Below are 14,308 nucleotides of genomic sequence, written 5' to 3'. Positions count from 1 at the left end.
ATGGTGAATGGAATTGTTTCCTTAATTTCTCTTTGTTTTCTCATAGTAGTGTATAGGAATGCAAGAGATTTCTGTCTGTTAATTTTATATCATGCAACTTTACTATATTTGTTGATTAGCTCTAAATATATTCTGCTGTTGTCTTTAGGGTTTTTATGTAGAGGATCGTGTCATCTGCAAACAGTGAGAGTTTTACTTCTTCTATTCCAATCTGGATTTCTTTTATTTCTTTTTCTTCTCTGATTGCTGTGGCTTAAACTTCCAACACTATGTGGAATAGTAGTGATGAGAGAGGGCACCCTTGTCTTGACTTAAGGGGAAATGCTTTCAATTTTTCACCATTTAAGATAATGTTTGCTGGGGGTTTATCATATATGGCTTTTATTATGTTGAGGTATGTTCCCTCTATGCCTGATTTCTGGAGAGTTTATCATAAATGGATGTTGAATTTTGTCAAAGGCTTTCTCTGCAACTACTGAGATAATCATATGGTTTTTATCTTTCAATTTGTTAATGTGGTATATCACATTGATTGATTTGTGAATACTGAAGAATCCTTGCATCCCTGGGATAAAGCCCACTTGGTCATGATGTATGATCTTTTTAATATGTTGTTGGATTTTGTTTGCTAGAATTTTGTTGAGGATTTTTGCATCTGTGTTCATCAGTGATATTGGCCTGTAGTTTTCTTTTTATCAATTTGTTTTTAATACCTGGCTGCCAGAAGTCTTGGAGCAAATTTGCAGCACAATCTGGACAAATGGATAGAGCTCCATAGGCCCCATGACCAATGCCTCCTTTTGCTCTCACTACTCATAATCTACCTTCACATCCCATTCACAAGACACACACATGTGTTTTCCATAGACCTCGTGTTTTTGATTTATGTTTAAGATTCTAATACATTTAGTGTTAAAGTTGTTTCAGGTTCTTTTGAGTTGTAAATACTTTCATACTCCACAAACCTCAGGGAAATTCAACCAAAAATTAAAAAGAAGGTAACTGGACCTTCTAACCTAGAGGGAAGGAAGTGGGGAAGGATTAATATAATCCTTGTCCCAGTGAGTTTCCAGAAATATTGAATTACACACATGATGTATGAATAATGAATTAGAACCTTGCAGATGTGTGTATTTGCCAAAATTTTGTAAAATGGTTCATTGAAATCTCAGATAAAATGCATCTCCCTAACATCATGTCCTTTCTGTTTCCTTCATTCAGTATGACTATGCATGTCTGTTTCTTTGAAGAAAAAAATATATATATATATGATTTTTGCTGTAAATACAGCACTCATTTCATCCTTATAATCTTACCCAATTTAAGGTAGATCCTTGAGAAAAACAGCTAGGAACAGTTCCAGACTTAAGAGGCTGGATGGCAGAGCCAAACCAGGTTCCAGTATTTTGTGGTCTATACAAACTCAAGTTGTGGAGCATAACTTTTAAGTAAATTAAGAATTATTATATGGACTCTAGCCTCTTGTGTACAAAATCTCAAATGAGAAAATATATAAAAATTAACTGTTACAGTTTCGTTTGGTGTTAGTCTTATGAGGAGAACACTGTGACTTCTCAGGCCACTATGAAAAACCCCTCCGCTGTTCTTTGCTGCAGCTTATACACACTCTCAGCTTAGCAGTTAGAATCTCATGATTTCACTTTATCTGCTTGCTACCTCATATGTATTTTCAACCTCTGTATGTAGATGATTTTTCCTTCTTAGTCTGAAAAAAGATTAATCACTTCATAGATACTTATTCAATGGACTGGATGTAAGTGAAAGCTACTCTAGATTCATGACTACCTCCCCTTAAGTAATCCTACCTGTTTTTTTCCATGGGAGTTAAATTGAGAAAATAAATCACTTACAACAGATAAAATTCACTGTCTGATAATTCTGCTGCCTTTCATAAGTCTTCTGATGATTTAAAACTCACAGAACTGTATTTATTTCCTATAGTTTTGTAAATACTACCTATGATCTAATCCAGTAGCTGATCTTTTCAAAACTAAGACCAAAGTATGATAATATGAGTCAGTACCTGCAATCCTATGAATACTTTTCTTAATATTTTTCTAAGCTTTTGTCTCCCAAGATTTCTTGGGTAGATTTTACCAAGTTCAATGAGTTCTTAGTAGAAGTAAATACTTGAAATCCTGAGAACTCATGGCAATAAGCTTTTGAAGGCATATATGGTTTTTCTGTTGGAATTCATCCCACCTGCTCTGAAACAGGGTCCCTGAATCACCATATCATTGTCCACCCTGAATTCATCCTTCAGTGAGAGTGTGGATGACAGGATTTGGGCTGAAACCCACATGTGGAGGGGGAGGGATGAAGGCAGGAGGACTTATATCTATGCAGACCCCCTCTATACTGCAGATAATGAATGACAGCATCATGAGGAGGATAGCTGCCCACCAAAGGGGTCCCTAAGAAAGAAAACATCATGAGGTACATTGTCGGAGTAATGAGTTCAAACCATAGGGGATTTCTGGGTGGCTGGTGACCAAGATGGTTGATTGGCACTGAGGCTGGTGCTGACACTCTTGCCCTCATCACACACAAGTTCCAGGGACCTCTCCTAGAGCCTACAGCCACAGTGGGGTGTGGGATGAGCACTGTCCCACTAAGGCCCAGTCACTGTCCCTCTTGTGTCTTCCCTAACTTCTGTCATAGGCTTAGAAACTGGGAATGGATGGAAGGGCAACTCTTCTTCCTTACTTTGGGACTCAGTCCCAGGGACAGAAGCTAGCTCTGGCAGGGCCCATGGTAGCAGGCACGGTCAGAGAGCAAATCTGGAGTGCTCTGTGGTTGAGGAATGTGGCTGGAACCAGGGCAGCAGCGATTCAGGGCCAGCAGAGTGGCCCAAGACCAGGCCAGGATTGCAAGACTGAGTCTTATAGTCCCAAAGCCCTCCTGATGTGGGGTCAGGTGATCAGAAACAGGAGAACATGGTCAAAGGAGAGTCTAGTATTCAGAGTGTCTGAGTGTCCACTCACTTGTAGGTGCCTCAAATTGAAAACAACTCTCTTCATCCCCTCTCTCTCACTCGCTCTCTTACTCAGAATGATTTATTTTTAAACAGTATTAGATGTTTAGAAGTGCTCATGTATATTTTATGTACATGATTAGGTTCCTGTTTAAGGACTACAGTTGCCTATAGGAAAATACTTTTCCAAGAGAGTCAAGTGTGGAAAATAGCACAAATCAGTTTAGGGGATGAAAACTATGCATGCACCCAAAGAATGTATATAGGTTTTCATAAACAAGAAAAATATCCTCACCCTCTTCTCCTGCCTAGGGCTCACTCTAGGGAAAAAGAAAAAAGGTTAATTAAGGACAGAGGTGCAGGGTGCTATTTCCCAGACTGTGAGGGAGAGAAATGAAGAGCAACAGACAAATAGGCACTTTGCTGGTTGGCTATACACAGCCTTGCTCCAGGCCCAGCATCATAGTGCCCAGGATGGAGATCCAGAGTGGGGATGTCCTGGTCACTGCAGAAGTGATAAGCCCCCTCTTCTGATTTTTCCCAAGTGAACTCAACCCCCTTGCCTCACAAGAACATCAGAGCAAGCCTTGCTCCTTCCAGTTTTAAAGGATTTTCATTGGCTAAAATGTAAGAGATGGGCAAAAGTGAGAGGCAGAGAGAGGCTCTGAGGATGAGGGATTTGGGCCCTTCTGCAGGCCCTTTGTGGAGAAGGCAATGACAGCCCACTCCAGTACTCTTGCCTGGAAAATCCCATGGATGGAGGAGCCTGGTAGGCTGCGGTCCATGCAATCGCTAAGAGTTGGACACGACTGAGAAATTTCACTTTCATTTTCATGCATTGGAGAAGGAAATGGCAACCCATTCCAGTGTTCTTGCCTGGAGAATACCAGGGACGGGGGAGCTTGGTGGGCTGCCATCTATGGGGTCACACAGAGTTGGACATGACTGAGTGACTTAGCAGCAGCAGCAGGCCCTTTGTGAGCCTGCAGAGCATCTTCTCATCAGTATGTAACTAGTATATACAGTAATTAGCAGTTGGTGGAGGCAGGACTTGAGAACAGGTCTTCCAAATCTGAGTCTCTTTTAACAATATAGGTGTGATATTTGCAAAGATACAGATATATGGTAGGATAGAATTGTATTGGTGTAATAGCGATGGCACCCCACTCCAGTACTCTCGCCTGGAAAATCCCATGGACGGAGGAGCCTGGTGGGCTGCAGCCCATGGGGTTGCGAAGAGTCGAACACGACTGAAGCGACTTAGCAGCAATACTAAAAAAAAAAAAAGAAAAAAAATTAAGTGAATACTATTGTATTAGTCTTCTCAGGGCACCTTAACAAACTACCACAGAATGGGTGATGTAACAGAATCTGTTTTCTCATGGTTCTGCAGTTAAGGTGCTGGCAGATTCAGTTTCTAGTAAGAGCTCTTTTTGGCTTGCAGATGGTGACTTCCCACTGATTCTTGCCTCTTTGTGATGATGGACAGAGATCTCTGGTATCTCTTCCTCTTCATATAAGGACACCAATTCTATGGGATTAGGGCCTCACCTTTATGACCTCATTTAACCTCAGTTACCTCCCTAAAGGCTTTATTCCCAAATACACTAAGAAGGTGTGTGGGAAGGGATGTAGAGCTTCAACATGAGTTTTAGGGATGGGCAAAATTTAGTCCATAACGTCTAGAAACACAACTGATGGTTTTGTATCACAAATATTTTCAAAGACTTCAGCTGGAACTTTGCAACTATATGTTTTGATCCAGTGAAGCATTTAGTGCATATTCATCTGGAATAACATTTTCTGCAGCTTAAACAAATGACCACATAATAGGATATATTTAACTTGAATTCTAAATGAATTTCAATAGTTTTTTTTTTTTTTTTTTTTTAAATTCTTTGGCAGTGAATGACAGATATTTAAAGTGGAGAGGGAAGATTATAGAACTTACTGAAAAATATTTACCTCTCTCATTTTACAGGCCCAACAGCTTACTGATCTGGAACAAAAATTAGCTGTAGCAAAAAATGAACTGGAGAAAGCAGCTCTTGACCGGGTAAGTTGATTACACCCATGAGCCATCACGACTTCGGTTGTAGCAGATGAAGCTAGGGTGTACTCATTGTTTCCCTTGTTTCATCAGTGCAGTTCCAGATGCTGTGCTTGCAAGATGGTTATAGATGGTTCTTATTTTTGATGCTCCAGTAAATATACTTAAGGTGGAGGCTCTGTGATGATTGCATGGTTTTATTTTTCACCTTACTGGTACACTTGTTCCATAACATAATGAATAGACATACTTTAAAGCATCAACAAAGATGCCATGTCTTAAATTTGCATGGCTGAGTTGTAAAGCAAACGGAAGTAGTCACTGATGGTTTTTATTTTGGAAATTTTAAGTTTCTGGAGGAAGAGACATCAAAGAATGTAGCTCTCTTAGCACCTCTGTTTATGCAAAAATAATGCAAGAGTAGCTAGCATTCTGTCTTTATAACAGCTTTATTGAAATAAAACTCACATACCATAAAGGTCACATTTTTAAAGTTCACAAAGTTGTACTTTCATCAGCATTAATTCCAAAAGGTTTTCTTTGCCTTCTTTTATCTTATTTCATCTACTTCATTTTATTTTTGTCAATGTATCATTGTGTTACAATTATATATGCTCAGAAAGAAACCACAATTCCTAACTGATACCTACCTTTGCCTGTCAATGCTCTTCATATGAGACATACATGGAGAATAGGGTACGGGTATATAGAAAAAGACATAAAAATATAGAGGGAGGAATTAGTCATAAAATTTAGAATTATGGTTCTGTTGGTTTACATTTATGGTATTTGGCAAAATTTCTTAAGGCTTCCTTTCATTTTTAAATTAGCTGTATAAAACTATAAGAAGTAAATATTCCTTTTTTTCTTTAGTTCACTTGAAGAAAAGGGTAAAATGATTTTTGAAATTATTTCTCTGTTCACTCAGCATCCATTTATTGAACATCCAATGTAGTTTTATCTAATTTTTAGAACATATAACTAGCAAATATTAATACAGGGAACTCTAAAAATTAAATCATAGTGTTTCAGACTTGGAAATACAAACACCCACATTGCTCTCAATCAGATGCATATAAAGTCTATGCTGAGGCAACAGGGCCAATTTTGGAATAATCTGCACTTAAACAACTTTTCAATGCATCCTTTGCCTGAAATCTATTCTTGATTAGATTGGAGTTAGCAATCACTCTAACAGTGGAAAAATAGACCCTCTCTTTATATCATATGGGGAATTGTTGGTTCATTTATACACAATAAAAATATTTCTAGACATATAAAGAGAGAATGCAATCTGATCAATATAAAGAAAATCTGATCAATCTGACCAATATAAAGATCAATATAAAGAAAACAAGAGACATGTCTCATTTTATATGTATCCAAGTACTTAATGTAATAGTTAATAATTTTAGGGAAGCCTGCCTACATTTTTGTAGACTAGTTCAAATATAATTCACCTTACCAAGATTCCAGCTTTAGGAATTTTTGTTTGTTTGTTTGTTTTTTAACTTTAGGAAAGAAGTTTATACCAATTATGCTAATTTCTGACCATATCCAACTCATGCCGCATAATATTATTTTTAAAATGGGAACTGATTCTTTATGGCATTGATAGAATCAGAAAATCAGCAATATATATAATCAGAAAGTCCAACTAGATCATCTTTTTATATTTCCTTTCTTTGATATCCCCTGGCAAAATCTCTGCCGTATGTTTTATATTCTAAAGACACTAGATTTCCAAGACTCTGAGGCAGATTGGCCCCCTTCTTAGATTTAACAACTGTGACTGTTGGAATGTTCTTCATAACATTAAACTTTTCCCATGACGTGACTTCAAATAACCCATTTAGTCAGTGAGTGACCCACTTAGTCAATGGGTTGACCATTTAGTCAGTGGTGTGACCACCATGCACCAGGTGCTATGAGAAACAGAAAACACTGCATCCCTCACAACTTTGTTGGGCACCAAAAATTAGGAAATAATTATATGTGGAGCCATAAAGTCAGATAAACATGAAGAGTGAGTACGTATATTTTAAGTACATGTGTTATAAAAAACTAGTGGTGTCACATGATAACATGCGCAGATTGATCATTTGTCCTGAGTCACAGAACTTGAAGATAAAATAATTTTCCCTCCTTTGTCTTATCCACTCTATGTCTTCCTCCTCCCCATTTCTACCACCACAACTATTTGCTTAGCTCTCACTAAGCCAGACTAGATTTGGGATGAGAGACTATATCCTGGAATATTTAATAAAGTTCTCCAGAGTCAGTCTGTGTTCAGATTATAACCCTTTCACCAAATGATCGTGTTCAAATCCCTCAAACTCTTTATACTTCACCATAAAATAGAATTATAATAAAATTCACTTTATAATGATGATGGGAAAATTATATATATCTGTAAAAGTAAAGTCCTGAGAATTCTTGGCACATGAAAAATACTCAGTAAGCATAGTAATTACTATTATTAGTGAACGAGAACCTAGAGAGACTGCTTCTTTGTGATAATTTTTCTCTTTAACCTTCAGTATCTTGTCACTCCATTTGCTACAGTGAACTATAAAAGCACTGCGTATTACCAGAGGTTGATTTCAACAAATCTCATGTAAGATACATATGAGACTCATAAACTGTAGTCATAAAGACAGGTAGAAATGCTCACTTACTTCAAAAATGGATACAAAAATACAGTTTAATGAAATTGCTCTTCACCTCTCTCCATCATTTTTATATGAGACAAGACTTTTTAAAATTGTCTTCATGTGTCTAGTTCCAAAGAATATTATATCTGGGCCTCAAATAGCCTTAAATACCTAATAAATATTTTGCAAACAGTATCTTCACACTCTAACTTGTTTCTCATTTCATACTTCTCATGAAAGAAGTGTCAGATTACTATCCCAATAAAAGCAATAATAATCTTAAGATCCAAGAATCAATCTTTGTTTTCTAAACAATCAGTTATTTTATGGCAATATGTTATGGAACTTCCCCAATGGCTCAGAATGTAAAGAATTCACCTGCAATGCAGGAGACCCATTGATTCGATGAATGATAGTTAGCCTCAGCTACTGAAATGTAAAAATATCTTTATGGTGTGAAAAATCTATCTCTCAAATTCTTATATTAGAAGTTTCTTTTGCATCTGATCCTCACAAAATTTGACCCAGGAAAGTATGCATTATTATATCATAGATGACACAGGTAGGTGATCTGCACAGACTCCCAGGACAAAATAGTAAAAGAACAAGAACTCTTCTTGCTACAGTGTATCTGGCACATGGCAAGAACATAATAAATTGTTACTGATTAAACAGGTAGATGAAGATCTAACCTCGTAAATTAACATACATGCTATTCATCCTACATAGAAGGGCCAAAGTATATAGAACAGAGAAATAAAACTGTCAAATGACCTTTTAGGATTCAGAGATAATTTCTTGGTGAAATAAAGGTAGGGGAAGGGGAAAGCCTTTGCATTCCCAGTCCTTCGTGATTTTTCCAAAGACAACTGCCACTGGTGCATAAAGATCTCTCTGAGGATTTCACATCATGTAAATAAATGAAGACAGACATGAATATTACCTTGTGAATTTTTTAAAGGAGATACGAAATGAGGACACTGTTGTCTTTGCCATATGTATCTAGGCATCCCCACAAAAATGCATTTTTCTTGAGAAAACTACTCATATACAGATGGGAAAAAAAATGGCTTCTAAATCTCCCACCATCCTACAAACATATATAAATAATAATTTCTTACAAGTTTTACATATGCTATAGCATAAGCACTAGTATTTTAATGTCCAAAATAATACATTTATATTACATAATATACAGGGTGAAATGAAAAATAGTTCGTTATTTTCTCTATAAAACTTATCCTCTGGAGATTTCCTTTATTTATATTTTAACAAATATTTCTTTATTTAGAAACCAGTGATACTACAAAAAAAAAAATATTGGCCCAGCTGTATACCACAAAGAATACTGATTAATATTCTGTAATAACATAAGTGGAAAAAATTGATAATAGATATATATGTATAACTGAATCACTTTGCTGTACACCCAAAACTAACACAACATTGTTAATCAACTATGCTCCAATATATAATAAAAATTAAAATATATCAGCCCTCAAAGAAATTACATTTCAGTGTTGTGCAGTCACTCAGTCATGTCCAACTCTTTGTGACCCCATAGACTATAGCACTCCAGGCTTCCCTTTCCTTCCCTATCTCCCGTAGTTTCCTTGAATTCATGTTCATTGAGTCAGTGTTGGTGTCTATCCATCTCATCCTCTGACTCCCTCTTCTCCTTTGGACTTTGATCTTTCCTAGCATCACATCTCTTCCAATGAGTTGGCCCTTCGAATCAGATGGCCAAAGTATTGGAGCTTCAGCATCAGTCCTTCCAATGAATATGCAAGGTTGATTTCCTTTAGGATTGACTGGTTTGATTTCCTTGCAGTCTAAGAGACTCTCAAGAGTCTTTCCCTGCACCACAGTTCAAAAGCATCAGTTCTTCAGCATTCAGCCTTCTTTATGGTCTAACTCTCTCATCTGTATGTGACTACTGGAAAAACCAGAGCTTTGACTATACAGACATTTGTCAGCAAAGTGATGTCCCTGCTTTTTACTATCATCTGTAGGTTTATCATAGCTTTCCTTCCAAGAGCAAGGGTCTTGAAATTTCATAGCTGCTATCACCATCCACAGTGATTTTTAAACCCAAGAAAATAAAATGTCATTGCTTCCACTGTTTCCCTTTCTATTTGTCATGAAGTGATGGGACCGGGATGCCATGATCTTAGTTTTTTGAATGTTGAGTTGTAAGCCAGCTTTTTCACTCTCCTCTTTCACCCTCATCAAGAGGCTCTTTAGTTCCTTTTCATTTTCTGCCATTAGAGGGGTATTATCTGCATATCTGAAGATGTTGCTATTTCTATCGGCAATCTTGATTCCAGATTATGAGTCATCCAGCCCAGCATTTCGCATAATGTACTCTGCATATATGTTAAATAAGGAGGGTGACAATATACAGTCTTGTCCTACTCCTGGCTCAGTTTTGAACCAGTCCATTGTTCCATGTCCAGTTCTAACTGTTGCTTCTTGACCTGCATACAGGTTTCTCAGGAGGCAGGTAAGATGGTCTAGTATTCCCATCTCTTTAAGAATTTTCCACAGTTTGCTGAGATCCACAGAATCAAAGGCTTTAGTGTAATCAATGAAGCAGAAGTAGATGTTTTTGTAGAATTCCCTTGCTTTCTCCATGATCCAACCAGTGTTAGCAATTTGATCTCTGGTTCCTCTGCCTCTTTGAAACCCAGCTTGTATATATGGAAATTTTTAGTTCACGTACTTCTGAAGCCTAGCTTGACAGATTTTGAGCATTACCTTGCTAGAATGTGAAATGAGAGCAGTTGTATGGTATTTTAAACAATATTTGGCATTGCCCTTCTTTGGGATTAGAATGAAAACTCCCATGGTCACTGTGGAGTTTTCCAAATTTGCTGATATATTGAGTACAGCACTTTACAGCAACATCATTTAGGCTTTTAAATAGCTCAGCTGGTATTCCATCACCTCAACTAACTTTGTTTGCAGTAATGCTTCCTAAGGTCCACTTGACTTTGCATTCTAGGATGTCTGGCTCTAGGTGAGTGATCACACCACCATGGGTACCTGGATCATGAATACCTTTTTTGTTTAGTTCTTCTTTGTATTCTTGCCACCTCTTCTTAATCTCTTCTGCTTCTGTTAGGTCCTTGCTGTTTCTGTCCTTCTTCATGCCCATCCTTGCATGAAATGTTCCCTTGATATATCCAGTTTTCTTGAAGGGACCTCTAGCCTTTCCTATTCTATTGTTTTCCTCTTTTTTTTTTTTTTTTTTTGCATTGTTCACTTAAGAAGTCCTTCTTATCTCTCCTTGCTATTCTCTGGAACTCTGCAGTCAGTTGAATACATCTTTCCCTTTCTCCCTTGCCTTTCATTTTTCTTCTTTCCTCAGCTATTTGTATAGCATCCTCAGACAACAACTTTGCCTTCTTGTATTACAGCCTCTTTTACAATGTTATGGACCTCCATGAACAATATGAAAAGGCAAAAAGATATGATACTGGAAGATGAGCCCCCCAGGTCAAAGGTGTCCAATATGCTACTGGGAAAGTTGTTGTTGTTCAGTCTCAAAGTCTAGTCCAACTCTTTGCAACTCCGTGAATTGTAGCATGCCAGGCTTCCCTGTCCTTCATCATCTTCCAGAGTTTGCTCAAACTCATGTCCACTCACTCAGTCAGTGATGCCATCCAACCATCTCATCCTCTGTTGCCCCATTCTCCTTCTGCCCTCAATCTTTCCCAGCATCAGGGTCTTGGCCAGTGAGTCAGCTCTTGTATCTGGTAGCCAAAGGATTGGAGGTTCAGCTCCAGCATCAGCCCTTCCAATGAATTTTCAGGGTTGATTTCCTTTATGATGGGCTGGTTTGATTTCCTTGCTGTCCAAGGGACTCTCAAGAGTCTTCTCCAGCACCACAGTTCCAAAGAATCAATTCCTCTGCACTCAGCCTTGTTTACAGTCCAACTCTCAGATCTGTACATGATTACTGGAAAAACCATAGTTTTGACTATATGGACCTTTGCTGGCAAAGTGATATCTCTGCTTTGTAATATGCTATCTAGTTTGGTCATAGCTTTTCTTCCAAGGAGCAAATATCTTTTAATTTTGTAGCTGCAGTTACCATCCACAGTGATTTTTGAGCCCAAGAAAATAAAATCTGTTACTGTTTCCACTTTTTCCCAATCTGTTTGCCAGGAAGTGATAGGACTGGATGCCATGATCTTAGATTTTTGAATGCTGAGTTTTAAACCAGCTTTTTCACTCTCCTCATTCACCCTCATCAAGAGGCTCTTTAGTTCCTCTTTGTTTTTTGCCATGAGAGTGAGGTTGTTGATATTTCTCCTGACAATCTTGATTCCAGCTTGTGAGTCATCTAGCCCAACATTTTGCATGCTATACTCTTCATATTGAGGAAAAACAGAGGGCAATTACTGATAGCTCTAGAAAGAATGAAGAGGCTGGGCCAAAGCAGAAACAATGTTCAGTTGTGGATGTGTCTGGTGGTGAAAGTAAAGTCTGATGCTGTAAAGAACAATATTGCATAGGAACATGGAATGTTAGGTCCATGAATCAAGATAAATTGCATGAGATAAAGCAGGAAATGGCAAGATTGAACATTGACATTTTAGGAATCAGTGAACTAAAATGGATGGGAATGAGTGAATTTAATTCAGATGACCATTTTGTCTACTACTGTGGGAAAGAGTTCCGTAGAAAAAGTGGAGTAGCCTTCATAGTAAACAGAAGAGTCTGAAATGCAGTACGTGGGTGCAATCTCAAAAACGACCAAATCAGTTCATCTCCAAGGTAAACCATTCAACACCACAGTAATCCAAGTCTAAACCCCAACCACTGATAATGAAGAAGCTGAAGTTACCAGTTCTGTGAAAACCTATGAGACCTTCTAGAGCTAACTCCCCCAAAAAATGTCCTTTTCATCATAGGGGATTGGAATGCAAATGTAGGAAGTCAAGAGATACCTGGAGTAACAGGCTAAGTTTGGCCTTGGGGTACAAAATCAAGCAAGGCTAAGACCAACAGTTCTGTCAAGAGAACACACTGGTCATAGCAAACACCTTTTCCCAACACTGAAATAGAAATAGATAAAACAATAAACATATTAACAATAACATAATTTGCACTGATGACAAGGGCTGCAAAAGACGTAATTTAAGAACCTATGTGATAAAGACTTTGAGATAGAAGTGTGCTTTGACAGAGTAATCAGTGATTATGTTTCATAGAAGATAATATGTGAGCTGAAGCATACATTTTAAGTAGAAGTTTCCTATGTAGCTATTTGGAAAGAGAGTTATTCAGGCAAAGAAAACAGCAAGTATAAAGGTGAGAATGAACTTGAAAAATGAACATGAGAATGAACTTGAAACGTTTGATGGACTATAAACAAAGGACATTGTGACAAGCAGGATATCCTTAAAGACTTTGCATTTTATTATCAGGTGGCAAAGGAAATGGGAAATGTGGTTTGGTGTGGGAAGAAGATCAAGGGCAAAAATAAGGCTGAATCTCAGAGGGGATATGTTGTAAGATCTAGGGCAAAGTATACTTTGTATAAGTCACATCATATTTCATTAGGTGACATCCTGTTCCAGTGAACTTCAAAGTGAACAGTGGCCTTACCTGCAATTTTAAAACAGACTAAAGCTAGCAGTATAAATGAAAATGTAATGACACTGTGGTGTAAAATCATTGTCTTGGCCTTGCTCATGGATGGGCCAAGCCAAACCTGAGTAGTGTCAATTACAGGCTTTACTTAGTTAGAGGGACTAACTGGAAAGATGTGAGCTTTTTTTTTTTTTTTTTTGATAGAAAGATGAACAAATTAGGGAAGCATTGTTCACAGAAATCTGTGGTCTCTGGCAGGAAAAATCTACAGTGTAATGAAGGAATGAATCCAGAATCTAATATAGGAGGCCAATTCACAAGCTTGTGATCCAAAAAAAGAGAGAAAGTAAAAAACTATGAGATTAAGAATAGGTTGAAACATAAGAGGAAAGATAGCTTACTACAATGGCTACGAAAGGTGAGGAGCTGGAGGTTACATCTGTGTATTGTTGATTCTGCTCTCTGAGGCAACCCTGAAAATGTAAGGAGGCCTGGATGAGCAGATGAGATGATTTCACCCACGTTCAAATGTATCGATTGCTCCACTGGGAATTTTGTCTTGCCTAAAGAATGTTTACTTAAAATGAAGTATTAGCTTGATGCCATTCATTGTTTACTTTTGGCATCTGAGTTTACCTGTTGCTCAGGAATTTGTCTATTATGTCAACATATACATATATATTTTGTGCCTGTCGTAGATCTAACTTTTATATATATATACTGTGTTGAGAGGAGCCATGATATGAATGCAGTGAATCAAATAACTATCAAATAACTTCCTGCATTATCTGAACATTGAAAAATCTACATTTGAAAGCTATGTTAACTTTGAGTCCTGGCCAAGACCTGCCTGACATCATCACATTAGTTCTATTTCCCTTATCTAACTATATTATGAGAAACAGAAAACATACTCAAATTGTTCAGTGGAACCTGGAACATCTCACTCCAGAGAACAGCATCCACACTTATTCTGCAGTAATAGAAGGTTAGGGCCATCCAAGATTA

General features: G+C 37.6%; 1 protein-coding gene across 3 annotated transcripts in view; it reads left to right on the top strand.

The window, feature by feature from the left end:
* The window catches only part of LUZP2 (leucine zipper protein 2), a 516,697-nt gene that overhangs the window by 451,787 nt on the left and 50,602 nt on the right, over positions 1 to 14,308 (top strand). For all 3 annotated transcript variants that reach the window (XM_005226734.4, XM_005226735.5, NM_001102336.1), the window contains 1 exon segment: positions 4,977 to 5,051. In XM_005226734.4, coding sequence (XP_005226791.1) covers positions 4,977 to 5,051 — 75 coding nt within the window.

The sequence above is a fragment of the Bos taurus genome, chromosome 29 (assembly GCF_002263795.3).
Source record: "Bos taurus isolate L1 Dominette 01449 registration number 42190680 breed Hereford chromosome 29, ARS-UCD2.0, whole genome shotgun sequence".
Classification (NCBI taxonomy): Eukaryota; Metazoa; Chordata; class Mammalia; order Artiodactyla; family Bovidae; genus Bos; species Bos taurus.
The sequence above is the reverse complement of the archived record's forward strand: the minus strand, read 5'-3'. Positions and strand labels throughout refer to the sequence as shown.